The following is a 26,787-nucleotide window of genomic DNA, read 5'->3' on the forward strand; positions in this document are numbered from 1 at the left end:
CAGATAAACACACCTGCAACCGAGAATTCCACAAAGGGCATTTTTAGAGAAATAGTACAGTACTCTTAACAAAAAGCTGTAGACTCCTAAGTTGTATTGCAAATAATCATATATTTTTAATGAAGTTACGTGGTAAGTGCAGGTTAACAGTTACAACATTTGTTCAAAAGGATCAGGTTGGAATGCTTTTACAAAAAGAGCACCAGGGGTGGAGGAAGAAGGTTTGACCTGTAAAGCTGCCTTTTTAGTTAGCACTCCATGTCTGAAGTGCCGCTATGCACGAACACTCCTGTACGTGGTTCTCTGCGCTGTTGTCATTTGGGGGGTATTGCAGGAATCAGCTTCACGCTCGCTTGAAAACCTGCCTGCTTACTTTGTCTTCACATCGGAGTTCCTGCACAAGGAGACATCCATTAGGAACAATAAAACATGAAGCTGCTGTACACCAAATCGAACCCACGGGTGCATCTAGTTCAGTATTGCTTACACTGTCTGGCAGCAGCTTTCCAGGGTTTTAAACAGGAAGTCTGTCCCAGCCCTACCTCGAGATGCTGGGAAATGAACCTGGGGTCTTCTGCATGCAAAGCAGATTTTTTACCTACATGTAGCAGTAGCCTAGGCTTACCCATTGGCCAACTCAATCCCACCGAGGCAAAAGGCTCATTAGCTCTCTCCCCAGTGCATATAAATAGCAGAGACCTTGGCTGCCAACTCCCATCCCAAGTGAAGAACACACAAGCTATTGATGCAACAGCTGTTAAAAGCCCCTTGCTGCTCACATTGGGCAGGGGGACAGGGGAGAGCAGAGTAGGCCAGAGGACTCACTGGCTATCTCAAGCATGAAACATGGCTGAGGTGTGCTGGTAGGGGAGCCCTTCAAACAGGAACACCCACATGCAAAGCATACGGAGTCAACATCCCCTGGCTCCAGAGTATCTATCTAGGTGGCTTACCTCCAAAGCAAGCCTAGCTATACACCCATGTAACAGCTTACCAGGTACAGGTCATCTCCTTCAATCCAGTGGGTCCAGCCTCTGTTCTTCTTCTCTCCAGTCTGGACACAAACAATCTTGTCGCCATCCCAGTTAACCACACTCTGCAGGGGAGGAGAGGGGTAAAAAATATTCAAGGCACAATTGATCTCTCAGGTTCTGCTCCAAGGGTCAACAAATTATAGAAGGGCAACACAGAGACTAAGGAGAAGGAAGATAACAGGCAGGGCCACCCTCCATACTGTCTGTGAGGCACATAGGGGTGGGCTGTCTGAAGGCAGTCCAAGGTTGGTGGGGCAGTGCCTTATCCACTTCAACGAACCCAACTCCACTGTCATCATGTCAAACACGTTCCATGGGCCCACACATTTTGCTCCCCACCCGCAATGGCTAGCTTGGCCCTGTTATAAAGTTTAGATTTATGCCCCACCTTCTAACAGGGCAGCTTACAATAAGCCCATGACAATTAATGCAAGCTAAGGGATCTTGAAAGTAGCATCCATATGAACAGAAGAACAAAAAAGGTTTTGTCATGTACACCTTTATGAAACACATTCATTCCCTCAAAGAATTCTGGGCACAATTCCCAGCAACCCTTAAACTACAGTGTACTTCTGTGGAGCGAGGAAGAAAGGCTTCACAGGTGCAGTGTGTACATAGCCAAAGTATTGAAAAATAAGAGGATAGTGCTGGAAAATACATTTGTTATCATAGAATCATAGAGTTGGAAGGGACCCTGAGGGTTATTTAGTCCAACCCCCCTGCAAGGCAGGAATCCTGCCCCTGGGTGGGCTCGAACCACTAACCTTCTGGTTAAGAGCCAGATGCACTGTCCCACTGTACCACCTAGGGTGCTCTTGTTTGGGGTTTTTTAAAAAAACAATGCTGTCCACCAGCCTGAGCTTATCAGTATATTGGCTCGAAAGTCAGGCTATGCAGTGTCCTGACCCATACTTGTGTAATATCACAATGCACTCATACATAAACAGGAATTGGGTACCACACATTATTGGATCCACCTCCCCCCCCCCCGGAAATCCTGCGTGCGTGCATCCACACCCCTTCCTGGCCGGGGGAAGGATGGCAAGTTTCTTTTTAGTTTAAGCTGCCTACTTAGAGAGAGGCTTTCTCCAGTCCTCAATACCTTGCATTTTCTATTGTCCAAGCCTTTGTTGTCTTCTTCAAACTCCTCTCCAATCCTGAACTCGACTAAATAGCTGCGGAAAGTGCTGGTTGTGCTGATGGAAAACGAGTCCCCATCTTGTTTGAAGACCTTCTGAGGCTTCAGCATTTTGGCTATCTTGCGAGTGGCAAAATCGATACCTTTGCACAGAGAGAAGTTGCATCCATGTTATTTAGACAGAACACATTTGATTTTTGCAATCACAGGAAGCTGCCTTATATCGAGTCAGACCACTGGTCCATCTATCTCAGCACTATTTATGCTGACTGGCAACAAGGCATCAGCCAGAGGAAATTCCATGCCATACCAGGAGATGCCAGGGACCTAACCCAAGACCATCAGCATGCAAAGCAGACATGCTACCACTCAGCTATGTCACAATTGCTACTTCCCACCCAGTGGTATAGTGGTCCAGGGTCATGGGGGATGGGGTCAAAGACCCATTACTGTTTATGTCGCAGGGTCCGTGCCTGCAGCCTTCCAGAGCTGCCCTATCAGCATGAAATGGATGCCACTTCATGTTGCAGAAGCCAGGCACTTATAAACACTGAAAACGCAAGGTGCTTTCATTTCAAGAGAATGGTGTGGATATTCTGTTATGTGCAATGGAACTTCAAAGAAAGCACAACTTAAAGTCATTGCAAAACAATATAATGGGGCAGTCCGAATCCTTTCTCCATGTACATGCACAGAAAATGCTAGCTCTATCTGAAAGGCAACACAGTGACATCTGCATTGCTGGTTGCAAGGCATCACTAATATATCTTATAAGGCTCTCTAGTCATAAAAAGGGTGTGACTGTGACTATCACGAAGGGATCTTGAACTTCCAGATTTGCCACTACAGTACAGTACATTCCCACTCTACCCCTCACCTGCCCAAACCTAGATAATATGAGTCCTGGTCAGACCATTGCCCCAGTGCTTTTGCCTTTGAAGATCGGAAGTTGGCAGACTGATAAGAGGTCCCAATTCCTTAGGATTGATGAAGAGCAATTAGCTTTGTTAAAAAGTGTTTAGGGGGCAGTGGGAGAGAGAATTACATGTTCCTGGAACAACTCATCCATGAAAGTGTGGCAAGTGTGAAATCAATTCCTCAACTTCCTCAGCCCAGTGTTGAAATAAGGTTACTCATTTGAGCCAAAATAAATGGGTCAGACGTTGTCTGAATTCTTGGGAAACATTATTGCAAACTTTTAGGTTGGCACAGAAGACTGCCACCAGGAAAGTCTGAACCAGGAAGCTGCCAAGTACAGTACTGTAACATGGACCCATATACTAGTTTTAGGAACATATGTCTAGCCCAGAGGTTTTTTATTTTTATTTTCTTAAGTATTTTCTTGGTTTACAAAAGTACATGGTTTGTCTCTTTTTTTAAAGCTGTACAATCTTTTCTACAAATAAGTTACATTTGTTATGAGACATTATAAGGTCAGGAAGAAGGGGGGGAGAGGAGCGGTGGTGGTGAAATTTATATTCTTTACAGTATACATGTGGGATTTTGTGTCAGTGACAGCTAGATAGGTTCTCTTTCTATTGACTTGTTACATTTCCATGGTAGTGACTAGTGAGAGAGGTTGGGAGTCCAGGGTATGGTTGGTTTTCCCGTGGTTGGCTGCAATGGAGTTTGCTTGCATTTGTGAGGGGGGTGGGCGGAGGGCATGTTGGGTCAAGTCAGCCAGATTGATACGGATGCTGTTGGTGGGTTCTTGTTGTCTTGTTGGGCTGAGCCATATTGGAGGCGAAGGCGTCCTCTTCTATTTTATCTCGTGTCAGTTTCAGTTTATTGGTTAGCTTTTCTAGCGGCACCTCAGGAGCCCAGTTATGTCACCCCTTGCCTGCTCATCCTTTTTCAAACACCCTCCCTTGTGGAGTGCTGCCTCAGCCTCCTCTCCCCTCTTCTTGGGAGTCCTCCAGGCAGCCGCAGCAGCCCCCTCCCCAAGTCTCTAAGCTGCCTCAGCTCCTGGCAACCAGCACCCCCTGGCCAGCCCCAAAGGCACCATTTGCCTGTGTTGCTTGTAGCCAGGGCTGCCGCAACAAACAGTTGTGCAAGACTTTGGGAGGCAGAGAGGGAGGGAAGGAAAGAGGAACAGAGGCCAGGGTTGAAAACCCCAGGATGAAAACCACTGGTCTAGTCACTTGGAACTGGTTCTTTGTCAATGTAGGTGAACTACTGTAGTAGCTGCTGCGGGACCAGTGTGGTATAGCAATTGCTGTGTTTGATTTGAAGTGATAGAGCCCTAGTTCAACTCTTCACTTTGAGGAGGTCTCATTAGGCAATATTTTCTCACGACCTGACCAAACTGTACCTTACAAGGTTGTTGAGTGAAGAAAATAAGCCATGTGGCTATCCTGAGCTGTACGTCATAAGCACAGGGCTGCAAATATTCTAGACCTGACCCACTTGTGTTGCCAAACACACAGTTGTTGAGACAACTCACTAAGGAGTCTGTAATCCCCATTTTAGCTAGAGACTGAAGGCTGAGAAGACCAGGTGTGCCCAGAGCTACACCAAGAAGCAATTTGGATAATATTAACTCCCACATAAGCTCAGATGATCACCAAGGTGTTGGCCTCTCCCCTATAAAATGCGCTTACTTTATTTGAAACACCAAGTGTTTCCAGCAAATTACATCCTTGCACAGCAACAGAAGGAGACTTCGAACTTGCCCAGCTCTTCCTTTAAAATAAACTCCTATACTCACTGATGTTGGTCTATCTCACAGGGTTGTTACAATGGCAAAGCAGGGGAGGGAGAACAAACTCCAGCTTGTTGCCTGAAAAGCGACTTCCATTCAGAAATACATGTAGTTAATCCTCCAAGATACAGAATGCTTGGATTCCTCAATTCAACATAAGGGAAACCAGAAATCCTGTACACACGGTACTTATTCAGGAGCCAAGCCCCAAATTCAACAGACCTTACTTCTGAGTAAATAACTCAAGGAACTCAGAGATGATTAGATACGAACTTTTTTTTATAATAAAACCAAAAACCAAAACACCCATAATAAATTGCAGAGTTCAAACAACTACATACTGTATACAGATTCTGGCTGAGGGGGTGGGGGGACGACGACTTTCTGCACACAGAGGAACAGTTCCCAACATAAAGCAAATAACCAAAGAGAAAAACCAAACTATATTTCAGCTTACCTAAGGCCACCATGTAGCCTTCAAAGTTCTCACTGCTGACAAGGTTCCAGGTGCCACTGAAATCAACAGGCATGGCTGAAGTAGACAAGTCTAATATGTATAACACCAAAGCTAGCTGGACCTCTGCTGACCCTCCTCTTTCTCTTGCTCTCTAGATATATATATGGAGGAGAATAGGAGAGGTCTCACAGCTGAAGGTGATGGGAGTGTGATCCAATCTACTGGAGGGGTGGGCCCAGAATCAGCTGCAGCTGGGACTTTGGAGGGGAAAGTTCAAGCTATTTGAAATCTTTTGTTCAGAACTAAAAGTGTCTGTTCCATGAGTCACGGGGTGGGGAGGAGGCAAGAGGAGAGTTTTAACCTCTTCTTGGTCTTAATGTGGGTCAAATCTGGGTCTCTCTCAAAACTGGGGCGTGGGAGAACTTCTGAGCAGCCCTGCCAGAGATTAGGCTAAAGGTATCTCCAAGCCCCAGTCTCTTGCTTCCGACAGTGGGCAGCAAAGGGTGCCTCTGGGAAGCCCGCAGAGCTTCCCCACGGTCACTTCCCAGCATTTGGCATTTGGAGGTATACTACTTCTGCAAAGGCAGGTTCTATCCCAAATTACCCAGAACTAATATGGGTACAAGAAGGTGCCCAAGACTCAGCTCAAAACTCTTTCCAGGGATGGGGACACCTTGGCCTTCTCAGTGTTTTTGGGACTACATTTTCCATCACCCCTGACCATGGGCCTTACTGGCAGGGGCTGATGGGAATAGGAATCCCAACATCTGGAAGGCCACAGGCTCTCCAGCCTTGTTGTTTAGTCGTTTAGTCGTGTCCGACTCTTTGTGACCCCATGGACCAGAGCACGCCAGGCACTCCTGTGTTCCACTGGCTCCCGCAGTTTGGTCAAACTCATGTTCGTAGCTTTGAGAACACTGTCCAACCATCTCGTCCTCTGTCGTCCCCTTCTCCTAGTGCCCTCCATCTTTCCCAACATCAGGGTCTTTTCCAGGGAGTCTTCTATTCTCATGAGGTGGCCAAAGTATTGGAGCCTCAGCTTCACGATCTGTCCTTCCAGTGAGCACTCAGGGCTGATTTCCTGAAGAATGGATAGGTTTGATCTTCTTGCAGTCCATGGGACTCTCAAGAGTCTCCTCCAGCACCATAATTCAAAAGCATCAATTCTTCGGCGATCAGCCTTCTTTATGGTCCGGCTCTCACTTCCATACATCACTACTGGGAAAACCATAGCTTTAACTTTTGTCGGCAAGGTGATGTCTCTGCTTTTTAAGATGCTGTCTAGGTTTGTCATTGCTTTTCTCCCAAGAAGCAGGCGTCTTTTAATTTCGTGACTGCTGTCACCACCTGCAGTGATCAAGGAGCCCAAGAAAGTAAAATCTGGAAGGCCTTAGTCTAAACCAAGATTTCCTTTCCAGCAGTTGCCAGTCAGATGCTTATGGGAGGCCAGAAAAGAGGCCTTTGCTGTTTCCCTTCTCTGCTACAGAACTGTATGCAAAGCAACTTAAAAAAAAATCTGGACTAGATGATCCTCAGAATCCCTTCCAACTTTTTAAAAAACCTCCAGTAAGAGATGGAAGGGATTCTGAGGATCATCTAGTCCAGGCATCCCCAAACTGCAGCCCTCCAGATGTTTTGGCCTACAACTCCCATGATCCCTAGCTAACAGGACCAGTGGTCAGGGATGATGGGAATTGTAGTCCAAAACATCTGGAGACCTGAAGTCTGGGGATGCCTGATCTAGTCCAACCCCTCCTGCAGTGCAGAAATATGCAGCTGTCCCTTACAAGGACTGAACCTGCAACTTTGGCATTATCGGCACCATGATCTAACCAATGGAGCTATCCATGTACTGATTAATAACAGAGTAATAACAATTAAAGGTAGACTGCCTCACAAGATGGAAGCTCCACATAAAGACTAATAAGGTTGTATCCAATCAGGTCCTACCAATGGAAATGAATGGGCCTATGTTAGCCATGGTCATCAATTTCAGTGGGTCTACTTCTGAGCAGTGTTAGGGTCTGCCGCCACACCTTGTGGCAGTGAGTTCCACAAGCTGATTGTGCCCCATATGCAGAAGTAACTTACTTATGTCTCACCTGGATCTAAGACCCATTTAATTGGGAAGAACAGCTGCAACTACCCAGTGGTAGTGACAGAGGCCCTTCAGTCTGTGCATTGCACAGTTTGTGTACTATAAATGTGAACATAAGCAGATGCCCCACATGTGGAGAGAGTACTGTTGCGCTCAAGTGCTGCTTGCAGGATTCCCAGAGGCACATGGCTGGCCACTGTGAAAAGAGCATGCCTTTGGCCTGATCCAGCAACTTGGCTGTTCTTAGGTTTAGATAAGATGAAGCAGATAACAGGATGAAGAAACTCTCATGTGCTACCTTTGCTCTGCAAAACGCTTCAGCCAAAGTTTTTTATATATAAATGGGGGCGCATAAAACTCAAGTTAATCAGACTATTTTGAGTGGGCAAACACCCTGGTGCCCTTAACAATTTAGCAACCTCTGCAGAAGTAGGTTGCGGTCATAACAAAGACCTCGAACTCTGACCACATTTCTGGTCCTCGCAAGTCTCTCCAAGTTACGAGGCCATCTGGGATTGCAATACCAGAGTCACCTTCCTGTCCTTCGTGCACCATTGTTCTCTACCTCATGGGATAATAAAAAGGGAACAGACTTGATTTTTAATCAAAATAGTCCGTGCACTCGCTTACACATACACCCGTTATGGGCTGTGGTGCCTCTTGCATGCCTAGATGTGTGTGTGTAGAGTGTGGGATGTCAGTGCATATGGGAACTAGCTTCCGGTACAAAGGTAACACTATTCAGTTCTCCTAGTAGTGTAGCAATAAAACTGCTAGCACATTTGCAGAGCTAAGCATGGTCTGGCGTGGCTTCAAATTGGACAGGGGAACTGAGTGTTGAGATTCCTGCATTGCAGGGGATTGGAGTAAATGACCCTTGAGTCTATGATTCACCCACTTTTGCCTTTGTCCCAATGCACCACCGGAACGTGGCCATGGGAGGTTGTGCTGAAAAATGGTTCTTCGTCCCTCTAATATATACTTCGGATTTGTTGAAAATTCAAGTGGCAATATCCATTAGCCAAACATAACCCATAGTCTTGCTTGGCTGAGCTGATTTGGTGAGTTTCTCTGACAAGGGAAAAAGCTTTTTTCTTAGATCCAGGTGTCAAATGCAGCCCTCCAGTCCTATCTGCCCCTTGGGATTATTGACAGGCCACACCTTCCCCCAGGCCACGCCTCTCATTGTTCTTCCCTCGCCCCCTCCTCGTGCATTTCTGCCTGGCTGGACTATGTCCTTCAGCTCTGATCATGCTCCTGCCTTGCCTTGATGGGAGCATGGAGAAGCCATGGTGTGGGTGGGCGTAGAAACTAGCCCCCTGTACAAAGGTAAAATTTATATTTGTTACTTTGTCCACCACTGGCATGCGGCCCCCGAAAAATTGCCCAGAAGGCTCTGCAGAGAAATGTCCTCCATCCCAGTGCAAAAGGAACACGCTCAGCTTGTGAACTGATTTTGTCATACTGATTTTATTGTAATATTCTAAACTTGTCGAGTAAGGAAGTTATCAAAGTATCACATGTTGATCTCCTGGCTCATGCACAGCGCCTCTCTAGCGTTGCAGAGGTTAAGTGCAGGGGCACACACACAAACGCTCTCAAACTACAGCATTATGATTTTAAAGGGTTGGTTGTGCAGCTGTGGGGAGGGCAAAGTGCGATTTCGCAATGAAAGTTGACTGTAAACAAAAAACTCTTGACCCTGTTCTGTTCCTGTTAATTATTCATTTAAAAAAATAATAATTGTAAACAAGAAAGTCACCAAAAATTGAAAAGGGTATTTGTGTGTGCATGTATGTTATATACAAGAACATTCAGTAACTGAATAAAGACAAATCCTCATCTGTTACACCCATTATGTGAAACATAACAACACTGGTAACCTTTGTAGGTTTTCTTGGGCGTTGTTCTTTCTCTAGTATGCGATAATTCTCCCCAATCTTACAAAATATAACATACAATAAATGCATTATCGCCTTGTGATTGCTTTGCTGAACTGCAATAATTGCAGGTTGCTAACACGTTGTCACAGTTTTTCCTTTTCCTGTTCTTCTTCTTCTCTTGTTTTTACACGGAACATTCTTGCTCCTGCTAAATTAAATTACTCACTAATATTCTATATTCTTTCTTCATGCAAATCCCAGTATCATTTAATAACATCACCTCAGGGTGGCGGTGATATATGCTGCAGCATCTGGTGCAATCTCTTTTGGAAGTTTAAGAGGACCAAAGCTTTGTTGATTTTTCTTTTCTTTTCTGTTGGCGGTTCTGAACCAACAGAGCTAAAAGATTCAAAGGCATGCAGTCTTTCTGTGAAAAGCATTCTCCAATATGCATTCATGTAGAGGAAAACTGGAGAGGAGACTGAAAACCTCCTATTGGTTCCTGCTCTTCCTCCTCTGTTGGGCGCATATTCCCTTATCTGTTTCCTTTGGGAGCTGGCCATAGTTACCTGTGCATTGATCTTAAAGCTTACCATAGCCACCTGCAATTCAGAGACTGCAGCTAGGTTGGAACTGGGTGTTCAAACTCTGGTTTGAGCTAACCATGGTTAGGATTAAAACTGCTGGAAATGTAATTCTGACCACCAGGTTCAGTGTGATACATTCAGTTCATAGTCATCATTGTTACCTGCAAAACACAGTTGGGAAAGGAGGTGCAGGGGTAAAACGAACAAGAGGAGGAGAAGGCCACTCTGTGAATGTAGGAGCTGGTGAACCTGCAAGGCACTTCAAATTCTAGGTAGCATTAGAGTGGACAAGGGCTATATGACCAGTTTGCACACTGGAAGAGTAGTCAATCACATATTCTTAGAATCAATGAAATTCAAAGTAATAAAGCAAGCATTCAACTCTTGTTGCCAAGATGCCAGATTTCAACCAGAAGTGGGTGTGTCCATTCCACCCTTTAGTCACAGTTGTTCTGCAGACTTTACCTCTGGGGGAGGCCAAAGGCTGCATAATGGTGCTTAGCAGCTCAAGGGGACAGCAGGACAGGCCTGAATAACTCCTGGTCCACCCAGCTGAAGGTGATACACAGTGTGTCATATATACTGGCTCACGGTGGGCTGAAGAAACCTCCCAGTCTTGCTGCCTGCCTGGGACAGCAAAGAACAGAAGGGTTCTGTCCAACCTCAGTGCACAAAGTTCTGCAGGCCTGTCCTAAAGAAGAGAAGCGCTGGTGCATTACAATCAGGCCTGTTGTTTGTGTGTATAAGTAGAAGACTCTGCAATGCTTCGGATTCAGGTTCACATAATTGCAACTTCTCGACCAGCAGCCAGATCCTGTGCCCTCAACATCAGCTCAACCCACAGGCACTCTCAGGCAATTGTGCTATGAAAAAAATCACTTGCTGGTTTCCACCGACGAAGATGCTGAGAAAAGCTGAGAAAGTGTGTGTGTGTGATTTTGACACGTCAGCTGGCAACTCTACATAAGACCCCAGTCCCTGGCATGCAAGGGGATGGCTTTGGGGACTGTGACAATGCTGATAAACACACTAATAAAACTCTAAGCTGATAAAACTCTCAAAGGTTGCCCCAGCCCTCCCTCCCTCCCTTTCCCATCTAAAGATGGACTGTTCAAATTCAGTGGGAGCTGGTTGCCAATTGGGACTGGTGGGGCGTAAGGTAGGGAGCCCAGCGGTGAGTGGAGCCAGAGCCAATGATAGGCTGAGCCAGAGCCAATGACAGACAGAGTCAACTCACCCCAATGTTGCCTTCACCCTCCTTGCTGTTGTCTTCTACAAGGGGCACCACTGAGACTAAAGAGGAGGAATGTGATAGCCAGGAACTCTCTCTAAGAGTGTACAGCAAAGAGGAGCTTGGAGGAATCAAGACTGAAGCTGGCAGGCAGCGCCCCACCTACCCATATGGACCAGCCCGGCCACCTTCAATTATTTTTGGCCTCCCTCGTGTATCTCTGAAACGGAGCGAGGATGACTCCTGAATTCTGATCTTCGCTCTCTGCAGTGTACAGGTCGTGCTGCTTGATGTAAGCTCGAACTGCGTCTGGCACCAGGTATCGGATGCTCTGGCCCCTCCGCAAGGCTCTCCGGATCTTGGTGGCAGAGATGTCATTGACAATCCACTCCTGCACTATGTGGATGCTCTCCTTGTGCTTCCATAGCACCTCGGATTCATAGATGAATTTCTGGGCGTCGTTCCCCACCCTGCTAATGCACACCATGCCGTGGTTGGCCACGATTTCTGCGATGTCTTCTGCTTTCCAGAGGTTGGGGACTGCAAAGGACTCCAAGATGTCTGTCCCACAGAGCAACTTCAGCCGAGGGGGGACACCTAGCAAAATGGGAGGGACAGGAGTAATTATTGGTTTAGCAGCTCAGCAGCATTTCCCCCGGTCTAGGACCTAAAGCCAGAGAGCTGTGTGTCCCTGGTGCAAAAACAGTGGCCCCCATCTGCACTACACATTCAAAGCAGTGTCATGCCATTTTAAAGAGTCACGGGTTACCTCGAAGGAACCATGGGAGTTGTAGTTTGTTTGTTAAGAGTGCTGAGAGCTGTTAGTAAGACCCCTATTCCCCTCACAGAGCTACAATTCCCAGAGTTCCCTGGGAAGAGGGATTGATAGTTCAATCCTTTAGAACTGTGGCTCTGGGAAAAGGTCTTCTAACAACTCTCAGTACCTTCAACAAATTCCACTTCCCACAATTCTTTGGCAGACTGAGCCTTTCAAAACTGCACTGATTTTGACTACTGATTTCAACACCACACTGGGTTTTTCCCCCTTAGAATTTCCGAGCAACGCTGGATACGAGATGGCTGGCTCACTACAATTTTGATATTAAATGAACCTTTTGTTATGGGTTGATTCCGGCTGGCGGGGACTTGCCTGCCCGATTCCCGTTTTCTCTTCCGCCCCGTTTTGCTCAAAGGAGCTACTTCATCAAAGCTGTTAGCAAGACATGAACGTTTCAGTTTCTGCTGGTGATACCTGTGACACAAAAGGATGACTTTAAAAAGCGAAAGTGGGAGTGGTAATATGTTTTTCTCTTTCGGATCCCTTGAAAAAAAATCTCCCCATTCTTATCTATTGCAAATAAAGCACCACATGAACACACAGCACAGCCTTCACCAGCCTGGCTGTCCTCCAGATGTTTTGGACTCCAGCTCCCATCAGCTCCCACATACCATGACCTTGCCCCCATGACCATGGGGCTGATGGGAGCTGTAGTCCAAAACTATCTAGAGAGCAGCAGGCTGCCAAAGGCTAACATAGCGCACCATAGACAGCTCTCTACCCCAGATTTAGAACACACAAGAGGAGAATAGACGCTTGCAGGGGGACTTACAATCTAGAATCAGAGAGAGGGGAAGCAGCAAAGTAACAATAACAATAATATCTCCATTATTGAACATTTGCTTTTATTTCTATTTTAAAAAATGTTCCATAACTAACAAGAGTACGTTCAGTGTGGAATCCTTCATACAGGTCAATTACAGTCAGTTTGAGACATTTTTGAGATATTTCCAGTCAGTTTGAGGCAATGTGGGATTGAAGGGGGGGGCAGAGAAGTGCGGGGAGGAGAGAGGAGAAAATAGAGAGGGGGAAAAGAAAGAAAAAGGGAGGGGGAGGAGAGGATTATTAAGCATTTATATCCCATCCTTCCTCCCTAAGGAGACCAGCGTGGCAAACACACAAACGATAAAAAACCTAGTGTTGCAGCAAAAAAACAAAAACTGCTAGCACATTGCAAAGCTAAACAGGGTCTGGTATGGTTTTAAAACAATGAAAACATCTAAAAACATTGTCTAAAAGTAATTCAAATACAGATGCAGGCTGTGAAACATCCCCACTTAAAAAGCTTGTTGGAAGGTTGGCCGTATACTGAATCAGATCCTTGCTCCATCTAGATGAGTGTTGTCTACACTGACTGGCAGCGGCTCTGCAGGGATTCAGGCAGGGGGACATTCCCAGCTCTACCTGGAGATGCCTGGGATTGAACCTGGGACCCTCTGAATGGAAAGCAGGTGCGCTACCGCTGAGCTATAGTGGCACACACCCAGCCCTGGCAATACCTGAGGACTTTGATGGTCTCTTGCCACTCTTTTTGGTTGCTCTCCCAGTCATCCACTTCCACCCAGTCGGAGCTCTCCGTTGCGAGCCTCGCCATAGTCACCCGGTGCTTAGCGCTGATGAGGCCTTTCTTCTTGTACGCATCACCCACAGGTGAAACGATCCCTTTCACCACTTTGTATCTCCCTGCATGCAACAAAAGCCAAGAGCCAGGAGGTTGGGTTGTTGGAACGAAGGACTAGGGCTGTGCAATAAATCGCCATATTGTTAAATACCGGTATTGAAATAAGTGCTTCAAGAAGGCAACTCAAAAGGTGGAGACTTAACAGCTTCCCAAGGGGTAGCTCAGTTGAACAATATTTTATAGATTATTTGTCACCAGCTTTCTTTGCCTTCTCCCTCCTCCCTCCTAACCAATAAGAAATAAAAAATAAATGATGACACAAACCAGCAAACTACTTCAGCTATTTCTGTATTTTACTGATAAAGTAGGATTCCGAGCTGGTCCTCAAAGGAGCAGCTGGGGTTACCTGTTTCATGCAGGTGGTCTCTTGCCAGTTCAAAGAGTCGGAGGTGCTGGTTGGTGATGGGGTTGAAGGACCCGCAGGCCAGGAGCACCACCTCGGTCCTGTCGTCCGAATTCTCCATCTGACTTGGCTGGAGCCACAAATGCAGAGGGAAGGCTGACTCAATGCCACCGCACGCTGCAAGCAAGGAGCTTAGGTTCAGTTTCAAAGGAAGCAATTATATATGCATATATCTGAAATACAAGAGGCTAAGCAGAGGTTACCGTCATGCAGACACACAAAAGGCAGCACCAACAATCTGTCTCAGTACCGGGCAGCTTCCTGTGCTATTGTGGGTTGAGCAAAAGACTGTACAGTGGTACCTTGGTTTTCAGACTTAATCCGTTCTGGAAGTCTGTTCCAAAACCAAAGTGTTCCAAAACCAAGGCACGCTTTCCCATAGAAAGTAATGCAAAATGGATTGATCTGTTCCAGACTTTTAAAAACAGGCATAGGCAAACTCCGGCCCTCCAGATGTTTGGGACTACAATTCCCATCATCCCTGACCACCTCACCGGTTAGCTAGGGATGATAGGAATTGTAGTCCCAAACATCTGGCAGGTTGCCTATGCCTGTTTAAAAACAACCCCTAAAACAGAAATTTAACATAAATTTTACTATCTAACGAGACCACCGATCCATAAAATGAAAGCAATAAACAATGTACTGCAGGCACACAATCAATCAATCAATCAATCAGTAGCTGAACTGGGTTCCACACAGTCACAAAAACAAAACAAAACAAGCCTCAAAAACAAAAACGCAAAACAAATAGCAAAGACAGACAGACCTCAGCGTAACACTCAAAATGGAAGTGTGGCACTCAAAATGGAACACATTCGGCTTCCAAAAAAAGTTCGCAAACTGGAACACTTACTTCTGGGTCTGCAGTGTTTGGGTTCCAAGTTGTTTGAGTACCAAGGCATTTGAGAACCAAGGTACCACTGTAGCTCATTAGTTGGGAAATCTGCTTTTGCATTAAGGAGATCCCAGGCTATTTATTTATTTACATGCCACCTTTTGTCTGAAGATCACAGGGTAGTTTACAACATATAAGCACTAAATAAATAAATAAATATACAATAAAAACCCTTTCCTCATGAAATAACTATGGTAGGCAGTTGTCAGCTGGAGAATAAACAAGATGTTCATTCTCCCTTTCAAAAGGGGCAAGACAATTAGTTGCAACCAAGAGTTGCATCTGAGCTTGTGACGCAGATGAGTGATGTGAAGCTGTTGCAACTTCAATGTAGGAGAAAAATTAATCTCTCTCCTTTCATCCCTTCGAATATTGTTTCCTTTACTTCTCCTCACTTTCAACCTCCTATTTACTTTTCTGCTCTTCTTTTCATCCTTTTCTCATGTCACCACTTGCAAAAAATCTAGCTTGGATCGAACCTTGCACAGGGAACTATAGCTCTACTGCACTGTGTTGCCACAGTTAAATATGCAAACATTATGCAGACTCTTACCAATTTGTAGCTGGCAGCTTTCCAATGTTGCCTTGCAGCTTTTTGCAAAATCAGAGTAAATTAAGCAATATACGAATAATTTCAGACATACGCAACACATATGAGAAAATACACTTGTTTTATTCAAAACCAGCTGCAGAGCCCAACTTTCTCCATTGCTACGCAGGAAGTAAATAAATCACTGAGAATTCCAGCAGGGCCTTAAAGAAAACACATTTTGGTTATGCTACCGGTACTTCTGAACACGAGAAGGAGGTAATCTGTTTTGGATTGGGCCCTATCCCACAGGCCTCAAGCCCTGGACTCCCACTTTCAGAACTGCCCTTTAATCTGCAAACATAAAGTTCCACTATTTGTCGACTGGTTTTTTATTTCACTTCATAAAATTCACATGCTGCTACATTGCAAAACAAGCAAACCAACCAAAGTTAAAGCAGTGCATTGCGGTTCCTAACGGCGGGGGGCGGGGGCGGGGAGAATAATAATGTAAGGGTTCCATCAAAACCCTCAGCAATTGTCAAGTGAGAAGTTTGGCAACCCTTGCGCTGGAGCTTTTTGTTGGACTCCAACTCCTATCAGCCCCATCCAGCAAGGGCAACAGGCAGGGATGATGGGAGTTGTAGTCTTCGGAGCTCCACCCCGGGCTAGAAACGTGGGGAATTGAATGAAAGCGATCCTGTAACCTGATCGCTCGGATCAGCTGAAATCACCCGGGCAGCAGGCGGTGCTGCCTGCCGTCGCCTGCACCGCGTCGCCTGCCTTTAGGGGAAGGAGCAGCGACCGGCAATCTGCGAGGGGCGGGATAAGGGGGGGGGGGTTGCGCGGGCCGCGCAGAGGGCGATCCAGAGGCCGGAGGAAGACAGCGGCTGCAGAGAGGCTGCAAGCGGCGGCTTGGCCAGGCGGTACCGAACCTCATCGAGGCATCCGGTGCTACTGGTAAGGTTAAAACGGGGAGGAAATAGTGAAGGGGCCGAGTTCCCTAACGGAACTGTGCCGGAGTTCTCCCCTGGGAAGCTGTCACTTTCCCCCCTCTCTCCCTCCTCCTTGTAGATTTCTGTACAGTAGATGAGGAGGAAGACAGTCCTTCTCATATGAACTCCTCACATACTCAGGAACACTGCCTCCCTTGGATGTTGTGGGTTTCTAAATATCCAATGTATGCAATTACCACCCCACCTCCACTCTAATATTAAATATTGCATACCATTCCTCCCCCCCCATCAGATGTCTCTAACCATAAGCACACACATAATCTGCATTGTGAGGTAGAGGCGTTCTGCACACGCTCAAGAACTCGTTTCTGAGAAGCCCTGTTTTAATTAAATGTTATAGTTATTTGCCATTATGTGCTCCCTGAGGAGGCAGTGGCCAGCTAGATGCCTCTGGGGAGACCCAAAGCATGACCCCAGCGCAACAGCACAGGAACCAGCATCCTGCTTCCTACATGGAGGGAGAGCATAGCCATTATAGGTAATAATATCCAGTTGTAGAGCATAACCGTCCCGGCTAGTAGCCACTTATGCCCTCTCCTCCATGAATTTGTTTTGATCCTCTTTTAAACCTGGTGCCCTCTGGATGTTTTGGACTACAACTCCCATCAGCTCCAGCCAAGCACACCGATGGGAGCTGTAAGCGTGAGGCGCCTGGAGACAGACCCCAAAAATCTGGAAGGCCCCAAGTTGGGCAAAGAACTGGTATTCGGGTGGGCTTCTGGTCTCGTGTTAAAATTCCAGGAGAATCAACCCACTGATCCTAAGGGGAGACTCTGCTCTTCCTCCCCAGGTTCTCGGGAGATCCGCTATGATCCATTTCTGCCTAGCTCACACAGCCTACCACTTCAGCCGACGGCTCCCAAAGCGTCACCGACTCAGACTGTAAGAACCCTTATCTTGGGCGTACCAGCATCTTGGGCTGGGCTGGCTGGGGCTGTTGGGAGGTGTATCATAGAAGGGATCCCCAACGGTCATCTAGTCCAACCCCCTGCAATGAAACGTGTAGTCCGGTGCATCTGGATAAGCCCCAGGTTGGGGAGAGAAGGTTGGTCAAATGTTACCCGACTGCAGCGCCAAGCTGCTCCTTGATGACTTCGGTGGTTTGGTTGCAAGAAAAAGAACCTGCCACTTAACACGCTGCTTGCAAGTGACCGCCAGAACTATGGAACTGCGGGAGATTTTCCCCAAGGGTTGGCAGGTGACTAGTGTGCACTGGGACCAGCGGGGGGTGGGGAGCAGGGAGCTGAACAATAGGTGGGGCCAGAGCCAATGACAAGCAGAGCCAGTGAATTCTAGTTTCCTCCCCATCCTCCTGAGAAGCTGAGGTTGGTGGGACAGCACCCCATTCACCCTATTGGATCAGCCTCCACAGATAACAGTGTGATGGCTAATGCATTGTGCAGTGTTATGAGTGTTGAGCTAGGAGCTGGGCAAGGCCAGTTTTCAAATCCCTGTTCAGCCACGAAGCTCACTGGGTGTGACTCTGGGTGTGTGTCTCCACCTAACCTACCCCACAGGGCTGTTGTGAGGATAAAAATGGGGAGGATGAAAACCAAGCATGCCACACCTAGATCTCCTTGGAGGAAAGGTGGGATATAGATGCCCTAACATACAAACAAACACCATTGGGTTTTTTTTCTCTTACCCCCCTTAGGCAGTTTGCTATATTTGCCCTTGGAATTGCTGCTTTCATTTTCCAGCTCTACGTCTTGCTAAGGTACAAAGCAAGGGGCATTGCTATTGTGTTTTGTTTTTAAAATCCACCTGTCTTGCTTGCGACAACTCTCAACACCTTTGCGTACCTTCCAGAACGTGGGGGGAGCTGGCTGGAATATCCCGAGGTGGTGACGTTGAGAAGAGAGAGCTCGCAGCCTGACCCATGAAGATTTTGGAATTGGTTTTGGGTGTCTTTATTGGTATAAATCTCTGTTGGCAATAAGGCTATCGGGTCTTTCACCCCTTGGCGGGCTGAGGGTTCAAACTCCGAACCTGAAGGGCTGAAAATTCAACGGGAAGCTGCTGTGGGACTGTTTTGGGGTTACGTTAACAGTTTCAGAGGCTGTGGTCACCAGGCCCTGTGTAAGGTGCCATAATGATAGGGAGGAAGGTGCATCAAAAACAGAAGGAGCCCACCTTCCAGGTGTTGCTGGACTACAACTCCCATCATCCCAAACTATTGGTCATGCTGGCTGGGAATGATGAGAGTCGAGGAAACCGCATTAAAATATCCGTAAGTCGAGGAAACCGCATTAAAAACCACCAACGGTTTCTGTTCGGATGTAGAAAAATTCGTAAGCGTGCGGCCATTTGTCCCGTTCATAAGTCGAAACCTACGGATGTTGAGTCATTCGTAAGTCGAGGGACCACTGTACAAGAATCAAGTTTCTAGATCTTAAGGTGGCCGAGGAAGGTGTAAAAGTGCAAGGATGAAGCCAAAAGGGAAACCAGGACTTGCCAAGGGAAGAACTTTGTTGCCCTGAACTAGCATGAATTTATGCAAATAATGGACAAATATATGGAAATGTGCATAATTTATACAGGTCGATGAAGCAAGCTTTTATTGGCAAAGTACTGGAATTACTCTGGTGCAAACTTTTGGGTGTGTATACACGCCAGACTATATCTGAAGAAGCACATATTGACCCAAAACCTTTGGTTCAAGATCCACAGTGGTTCCTCAACCCTTTTTTTCCAGACCTAGATCATCTCATTACTGTGGTTTGCCCCTCCTCTACAATCTGGTTGGAAGCATCATCTTTACATTCTTCACCATTGGTGGGTAAACCGTGGTTTGTCTGGGTCTCTTGCCATTGCCTGGTGGGCTGAATTATGTGCCCAAAAGTATTTTGTTCATCCAGAAGTTGCGTGTTTTTTTAATATGACAAGGCTAGCAAGGGTCCAATTTAAGGGGTTGTATACTGAAGGCAGTCGAGGGTCTCTCGGTGCACAGCACATGTGCCAAATGGAGGATTTGCACAGGCAGAGGGCACCACCCTGGAGTTGTCGCTCATTTGCACACTCCATTTGGGGGCCTTTCCTTGAAGCTGCCCACCGTCATTGAGGAAGTACTGGGGGCAAATCTTGGGAATTTAGGTGTGCACCACTGCAGAATGCTGCATTAAGCTGCGATATTCATTGCCACAAGAAATGTGGAATGGCAGTCAACGTTTTCTTATTTTTAAAGCTTCTAGGCAAATCTGTGGCTGATAGCCAAGGCAGCTGGGACTTGGAGGTTTTGTAGTTCCGTGATGTGTATGCGTAGTTGAAATATCCTACAATTTCTTGAAACATCAAACATAAGCCAGTTGCTGAACTCTGCATCCAGAAAGTACCAGGTTCAATCCCCGGCATTTCCAGGTTGGGCTGGGGGGGGTCCCCTGTCTAAAATCCTGGAGAGCCACTGCCAGTCATTGTAGACAATACTGAGCTACATGGACTAGTGGCCTGACTCTGCAGCTTTCTGTGTTTAAATCAGCCTTTTATTTAGAACCATGAGGACTAGGAATTTATTTTGTGTTTAGGGGAATGACCATAGCTCTGTGGCAGATCATCTGCTTTGCATGCAGACAGTCCCATGTTTGATCCTTGACATCTCCAGGAGGGATGGGAGATAACCCAGCCTGAAACCCTGGAGAGTGGCTGCCAGTCAGTGTAGACAATACTGACCTAGATGGGCTAGTGGCCTGCCTCCAACTAAGGCAGCTTCCTAACTTGCTACATGACCAGTCAACAGCCCTGCATCCTGCCTGTTTCTGTGCAAGTGCATTTTTAGCACTCTTAATGCTCCCCCTCCCATCTTTTCAGGGCTGGCTTTGCTTCTGGTCATGTTGGAACCGGTTCCATGGGAGCTGAAGACCACTTTCTTCATCTTTGGGGGCGCCTCTTTTGCAAAAGGAGTTTGCACCATCATATTTACTGCCTTGGCCACACAATGTGTGAGTAATTGCCGATTCTGTTATATGCCTAAAAACAAAAGCTTGCCCCACCCCTCAAGCTAGCGGAATAAGGGGAAGCTTTTGGGTGGCCCAAACCAGAGGTCCTACACAATTTGTTTTAAAATGAAATTCTGGGCTGGAGGAATTCCAAGTTTTGTTCCCTCATATAAGCAGCTCTTGAGTTGTTTACACAGTTTTTGGAGCTCAAGAGCTGCTTATATCATAGCTTAGTGGTAGGGCACTTGTTTGCATGCAGAAGGCTCAGGGATCAATCCTCAAAATCTCCAGGCAGGGCTGAGAGTGTCCCCTGTCTGAAAACCCCAGAAAAGCTGCTGCCAGTCAGTGTAGACATGTTGAGCTGGATGGACCCATGGTCTGACTCAGAATAAGGATGCTTCCTACGTCATAAGGGAAGGGCTGTAACTTAATAACTCTTTAGTACAGTCAAACCGCAGTTCTCGAACGCCTCCGTTATTGTACATTTCGGCTCCCAAATGCCAAAAACCCAGAAGAAACTGCTCTGGTTTTCAAACGATTTTCGGAAGCCGAACGGCTTCTAGGGAGTTTTCTTTTTTTCTCTCTCCACTTTGCCAACCACCCGTTGATCCTTGGTTGTCGAACGTTTCGAAAGTCGAACGGTCTTCCAGAATGGATTACATTCGACAACCGAGGTTTGACTGTATTTTCATATATTTATTACTTGATCGCAATGTGACTTGGGAGTAGGTTGTCTTGAAGACAGTCCGACACGCTCCCAATGCATGGGGTTTTTATTCTGACCCTTATGGGATCTCACTAGATTGCAAGTCTGCAGATGGGACCTTCTCATTATTATTTTTTTAAAAGCTCCTTTTCTAACGAATGGACTGTTGTGTCTTCCATAGGCTAAAACCACCCCTGAGCTTTATTACTTATCAGTGACTCTCTCGGTGAGCAGTCTAGTATCAACCGGTAGGTATCATGCTTCCTCTTTGCGCTAAAATAGCCTTCCTCTTCAACTCAGTGCCCTCATTTTGGATGACAACTCTCATCAGCATGGCCAATAAGTCAGGGATGGTGGAAGCTGGAGTCCTATAATATCTGGAGGGCCACATGCTAAGGTCAAATTAGGCTGTGACATTAAATGCATAATTTTCATTTTACATGGCAGGTTTTTGGTTTAAACATGAGTAGCATCCACTTTGTGGGTCAAAACTATTCCGACTGCAGCAGGCACGAAGCAGAGATTTAAGAGATCTGCAATGGTGGTCTGTTTGTTACTGGGCCACATTCAAGGTGTTACTATTGGCATATAAAGCCCTTAACAGCTTAGTTTACTTGCAGAAGCATCTTACCGCATATGCACGGAGCTGACTGCTTCAGTCTGTGGTACTGGCACTGCTACAGGTTCCAGATAATACTTGTTACGCAGTTGTAAAAAAAATCATATTTTTTTTAGTGTGGGGGCACCTATACTTTGGAACTCCTTGCCTATTGACACCAGGCAGGCACCTTCACTGTACTCTTTTCAGTGCCTGCTTAAAACATGCTTATTTAAACAAGCCTATCCAAAAGCTTAGATGCTGATGTGTTCTGTTTTGGGAGTTTTAGCAAATATTTAGGCAAAAGAGAAGAAGGAAGTTGCATTTACCCTTACGCATGCACACACAAGATTGGGTTTTCACATGCGCGCGCACACACACACACGGTTTTTTGTTTTTGTTTTTTCACTATCATGAGGACTAGTAGCTTTAACACATGAAAAGAAAGCTGAAATGTTTTGGTCTGTCCTAATATTTTGCACTTGCAAAGCAAATTCAAAATTGTGCTATCTTTTCTTCTAATTGCATCCACACACCCCCACCCCCACCCCACTTTATAGCATTTTTCTCTGTCCTGGGACTGTTTTGGCTTGCGAACGTGGTTTTTCCTGGCTTGATACTGAACAAAGAGACTAAGATGGGGATCTGTTATGAGCCAGTCTCCGAGTGCGGCTGCCTGTGGCACATCTGACCTGCAATCTGCCAGGGACTGGATTCGTCTGCCCCTACCACGATGAGCGCCTTGCTAAACTGCCTTCAGTTCTTTCCCTCTTTTCGAAACGGACTGATCTCTGCAGCAGACACAGTGGGAAGACCTTCAGATCTGGGGATATTCATAGCCAAAGATTTTAACTATTCATTAAGCAGCCTTTTGAGGTGCAGTAGGTGGGGGAGTCGTGGCTTTCGGGATTCTTTTTAAAGGATAGCTCTGGGAGGCTGTTGGCTTTCAAAATCTTTTTGTAGAAAATTCTACTATTTTTTAAAAGAATATATTTTTTAAAATCCACAGATATTTTCTTTTGTGGGAAGGGAGCAAAACAGTAAGCCCTCAAAGCCTTTTCCTCCTTTTGTATGTGTACTCCTGACTTAATGGAGAAGCTCCTCGCAGCAGATTAACTGGGAGACGGTTGCTATGGGAACGTGTATGGAACAAGAGACAGAAGAAGGCGATGCTCCAGAGCTCCAGTTTCAAAGTGAGGGGAGTAGCCTGTTCTCAAGTCAGCTGCTTTTATCTTTAAGGGGACGTTTTTAAGAGGGTGCTTTCTTCTCCAGCAGAAATATTTCAGGTAGCTTTTTTTTTCAGGCTCGAGGGACAGGCAGCTGTTTAGAGGCAATCTAAAAATTGCCTTTTGTTAAAATAGTCAGATTGTATATTCCTGGGAAGGGAGGCTCTGACTCCAGATAACGGCCTGGCTTTAGGGTGTGTGCTTGTGTGTGTGGAGTTTAGCTTGCTGCACAAAGGGATTATTAAATTATATGCCAAAATGGCTTCTAAGCAGATCTCTTCATCATGTGATCAGACTCCACAGTACAAAGTTGGCACCACCTAATAATAATAATAATAATAATAATAATAATAATAATATTACCCCACCCATCAGGCTGGGTTTCTCCACCTGTTGCAGCAGTGGTCAAACTTTTCCAATGAAAGGGCCACATTCTCCCCTGGGCAAGCTTTGGGGGCCATGTGCCACTGAAGGGCATGGTCTGGGGCAAAATATGTGTACAGGCACGGGCAAAAAACTGGATGGAGCAATGGATGGGGCTGTTACCTTTATACAGCAGGGGTGAGTTGTTGTGAAGAGGAAACCAGAGTTACATATAAATTAAGAAGGTGCTATTGAAATTAGTAATATGTAATAAGTTTGGATTGGAAATAGATCTTACTCTGCTTTTTAAAAAGCAGCTAATCTAGTGATCAGCAATGAATGAGGAGCTAACTCCTATAGAACTCTGTCTCCCCGGTATGATTAAACCTCACATTTGTTTCACAATGAATTTGAAAGTATTTAGGAAGCCTTAAAAAAGTTTCAAAGCTATTTGTCTTCAGGAATGGATGAGTTTAAGCAAAGTTACAATTCTGATCTAGTAGTATTAAACAATTCAGAGTTAGACCAGGTCAGAGTTCCTAGGCAAGATTTTTGATTAGGGAACATGCAGTGCAATCTTTTTACTGTGAAATGGCTTTGAAATATTTTATTGGAAGTGATTAATAAATGGAATTAAACAAATCCTGAGCATGCTTATACAGAAATCACCCTCATTAAGCACAAGCGGCCTTAAAAAGGTGGAAATTAAGATTTCACTTAAACTATTCATCTCAGCCCAGTGACTGTTAGACAAAATAGAAGCAAAACATCTGGCTGTTTCTGACTTTGGGTTTCTTTATAATCACACATCCTGATCCTGTATATTAGGGGTGGATAGGCTGTATTATTTTCTAGAGGTTGCTGAACTACAACTTCCATCAGTGGGGGCAGGACTGGCCATGTAGCTGACACATACCCCCATGCACAGCAACCCGCAACAGCAACCCAAACATACAGATTTTCTCTGTGCATTGTATTCAGTGCTAGTCCACAGCCAGTGTAGTGCAGTGGTTAGAATGTCAGATGAGGACCTGGGTTCAAATCCCCACTCAGCCATGAAGCCTTTCGCCAGTCACAATCTCTCAGCCTAACCTACCTCAAAGGATTGTTGCAATGAAAAAAATGGGTAAGAGGGAGAGAACTGTGTATGCCACCATTGAGTTCCATGGAGGAAAGGTGGGATATGAATACAGGGTAAGTTTGGCAAACCGTTTGGTGTAGTGGTTAGCGTGATGGACTAGGACCAAGGAGACCAAACCCCCACTCAGCCATTAAGCTCACTGGATGACTTTGGGCCAGTCACTGCCTCTCAGCGCTAACCCACCTCACAGTGTTGTTGTGGGGCTTAAATTAAGGGGGGGGGAGTATGTACCCCACTTTGAATTCATTGGAGAAAGGGTGGAATATAACTGCTATAATACTAATGGTAATAATAAAAAATAAAAGTCTTACTCAGAATAGACTGTACACAGAGTAGAGCCATTTAAGTTTTAAAAAGTGAGTAATGTAGTTCCACTAATTTCAGTGGATCTACTCTGAGTGGGACTTAGTTGGTTATCAATTTTTCCAGGAAGAGCTTTCACCTGCTAAATGTCTACATGTCACACTGCTGTAAGAGGTACAGGAATGTGACTGGCTTTAAGAAACCCAAAAAAGCCCCTCTCCTATACTCAGCCTTTCAGAGAAGTTGATAGCAATTATTCACCTACAGAGAAAATGCAGCCTCATTGGGCCCCATGAAGAAGTGGGCTGCAGATCAACAGAATGACCCCACATAGACACTATTTCCACTGTGATGGATTTTCTGCCAAATGTACCACAAGGCAGTTTCAAGCTGGATGGCACTAAAGTACTTTTGTGCTCCCCTCTGCACTTTAGAGTGACTTCCTGCAGCCTGCTGAGCCACGTACAGGAGTAGCAGATTAGATGCACTATTATTATTTTAAAGGTTCATACAAAATCTTGAAGCACAGACTTCCTCTATCTATGTCTTACAACATGAAGACATCTCTCACCTCCCACCCACAACACCCCCTCATTACCCATATTTCACCATGGCCTTGATTATAGGGAAGGGCTATAGCTCAGTGGTAGAGTGTCTGTTTTGCACGAAGAAGGACCTAGAGTCAATTCCCAGCTAGGACTGGGAGATACTCCAGCCCCAAACCCTGGAGTGCTACTGCCAGTCAGTGCAGACAATACCAAGCTAGATGGGCCAATAGCCTGACCCAATATAAGGTAGCTTGCTATGTTCCTACATTTGGAAGGGCTACCAGGTACAGTAACAGCATAGAATCACAGAACTGCAGAGTTGGAAGGAACCTCGAAGGTCATTAACCCTCTACAATGCAGGAATTTCAGCTAGATTATACCGTACATGACAGATGGCCATTCAACTTCTGTTTAAAAGCCTCCAATAAAGGAGAGTCCACCACTTCTCATGGCCAGTGTCGAACAGCTCTTGCCAAGTTCTTCCTGATGGTTAGTCAGAATCCTCTTTCTTGTAACTTGAAGCCATTGATTCAGGTCCTACTCTTTGGAGCAGGAGAAAACAAGCTTGCTCCATCCTCCATGTGACAGCTATTCAGCCTCCTATCAGGACCAACTTGGCAAGTTAGCCCTGGCTATCACTTGATGTTTACTGAACTGGGTTCCGCCCACCCCGACCCTGAATTTTTGAATTTTATTGACATTGATGCTACATTTATGTTGCATTCTATGCTGTTTTTAAAGTCACATTTTAATCAATGTTTTATATTTGCTGTTAGCCGCCCTGAGCCCAGCTTTTAAACCGGGAAGGGTCGGGTATAAATAAATTTATTATTATTATTATTATTATTATTATTATTATTATTCATATCTCCAGCCCTTTGCCCTTGTATTTATAACTTACGGTTTTATTCCATGAGCTATCCTGGGTGCTATGGCTGAAGATCACACATATAATTTTAAGAAATGAATCCTCAGTTGCCCATTCTTAATTTTAGCCCTTTCTGGAAAAAGGTGCCACACTTTTACAGCTGCATGCACGTGTATATCTCCACTGGATACACCCTCCCCCCCGTGAAGGCAGGTTAAAATTGGCATTCGCCATCACTCACAATCTCGCTAAATATGAACAGTATCAACTTATATTACCACCGCACTACTTTCTTCCTCCGGGGTCATTCAAGGGTCTCCTGACTTCACTACAGCCCCGTCGCCTCACCGGTTCATCAGTCGCCATTAAGAACCCCCGCACTAATCCAAAACAACTCACCCATATCGCGACCCCATAAGGTCCCCTAGATGGGCTCTTACCAGTTTGGAGGGCGACTCTTCCCCGACAGATTCCGGGCGACAACGCTTTAGGGACGGAACCGAACTCTGCGGGTTTGGCCACCTGCGGGGGAACAGTATTGCACGAGTACCTACAGGGAAGCTTCTTATTGGTCGCGGGAGCCGAAAGAGGCGTCGTGTCCGTCGCTA

The 26,787-nt window shown here is 45.9% G+C and overlaps 3 protein-coding genes across 4 annotated transcripts; 1 reads left to right on the forward strand and 2 right to left on the reverse strand.

Annotated features, from left to right (window-relative positions):
- Nucleotides 1-91: 91 nt before the first annotated feature.
- On the reverse strand, nt 92-5,592 carry RBP7 (retinol binding protein 7). Its single transcript, XM_035119048.3, has 4 exons — nt 5,331-5,592; nt 2,137-2,315; nt 995-1,096; nt 92-394 (listed from the first exon to the last, which is right to left on the reverse strand). Exons 1-4 carry the CDS (start codon nt 5,401-5,403, stop codon nt 344-346), a joined length of 405 nt encoding a protein of 134 aa, XP_034974939.1. The 5' UTR covers nt 5,404-5,592; the 3' UTR covers nt 92-343.
- On the reverse strand, nt 2,183-26,768 carry NMNAT1 (nicotinamide nucleotide adenylyltransferase 1). Of its 2 annotated transcripts, XM_088671555.1 has the most exons (6): nt 26,620-26,744; nt 13,995-14,168; nt 13,467-13,650; nt 12,242-12,381; nt 11,296-11,726; nt 2,183-2,315 (listed from the first exon to the last, which is right to left on the reverse strand). In XM_088671555.1, the coding sequence occupies exons 2-5, from the start codon at nt 14,110-14,112 to the stop codon at nt 11,320-11,322; spliced, it is 849 nt and encodes a 282-aa protein (XP_088527681.1). In that variant the 5' UTR covers nt 14,113-14,168; nt 26,620-26,744; the 3' UTR covers nt 2,183-2,315; nt 11,296-11,319. The 2 variants fall into 2 exon arrangements, with proteins under 2 accessions (XP_088527681.1, XP_034976111.1); XM_035120220.3 differs by lacking the exon at nt 2,183-2,315 and having other exon boundaries at nt 8,880-11,726; nt 26,620-26,768.
- Nucleotides 16,145-22,735, forward strand: LOC148685255 (uncharacterized). Its single transcript, XM_088671557.1, has 7 exons — nt 16,145-16,438; nt 17,285-17,376; nt 18,149-18,211; nt 19,190-19,269; nt 20,299-20,429; nt 21,314-21,380; nt 22,291-22,735. Exons 2-7 carry the CDS (start codon nt 17,303-17,305, stop codon nt 22,419-22,421), a joined length of 546 nt encoding a protein of 181 aa, XP_088527683.1. The 5' UTR covers nt 16,145-16,438; nt 17,285-17,302; the 3' UTR covers nt 22,422-22,735.
- Nucleotides 26,769-26,787: the final 19 nt, after the last annotated feature.

The sequence above is a fragment of the Zootoca vivipara genome, chromosome 6 (assembly GCF_965207765.1).
Source record: "Zootoca vivipara chromosome 6, rZooViv2.hap1.1, whole genome shotgun sequence".
In the NCBI taxonomy this organism is placed as follows: domain Eukaryota; kingdom Metazoa; phylum Chordata; class Lepidosauria; order Squamata; family Lacertidae; genus Zootoca; species Zootoca vivipara.

Excerpts from the sequence above, each read along its gene's own strand:
- RBP7 (XM_035119048.3), bottom strand. The coding sequence starts at position 5,403 with ATGCCTGTTGATTTCAGTGGCACCTGGAACCTTGTCAGCAGTGAGAAC. Across the intron at positions 2,316-5,330 it reads AGGCTACATGGTGGCCTTAG|GTATCGATTTTGCCACTCGC; the intron begins GTAAGCTGAAAT and ends CTCTGTGCAAAG. Across the intron at positions 1,097-2,136 it reads TGGACAATAGAAAATGCAAG|AGTGTGGTTAACTGGGATGG; the intron begins GTATTGAGGACT and ends CCTCCCCTGCAG.
- NMNAT1 (XM_088671555.1), bottom strand. The coding sequence starts at position 14,112 with ATGGAGAATTCGGACGACAGGACCGAGGTGGTGCTCCTGGCCTGCGGG. Across the intron at positions 13,651-13,994 it reads AGACCACCTGCATGAAACAG|GGAGATACAAAGTGGTGAAA; the intron begins GTAACCCCAGCT and ends TGTTGCATGCAG. Across the intron at positions 12,382-13,466 it reads GAGACCATCAAAGTCCTCAG|GTATCACCAGCAGAAACTGA; the intron begins GTATTGCCAGGG and ends TTTGTGTCACAG.
- LOC148685255 (XM_088671557.1), top strand. The coding sequence starts at position 17,303 with ATGATCCATTTCTGCCTAGCTCACACAGCCTACCACTTCAGCCGACGG. Across the intron at positions 20,430-21,313 it reads CTGCCTTGGCCACACAATGT|GCTAAAACCACCCCTGAGCT; the intron begins GTGAGTAATTGC and ends TGTCTTCCATAG. Across the intron at positions 21,381-22,290 it reads GAGCAGTCTAGTATCAACCG|CATTTTTCTCTGTCCTGGGA; the intron begins GTAGGTATCATG and ends CCCACTTTATAG.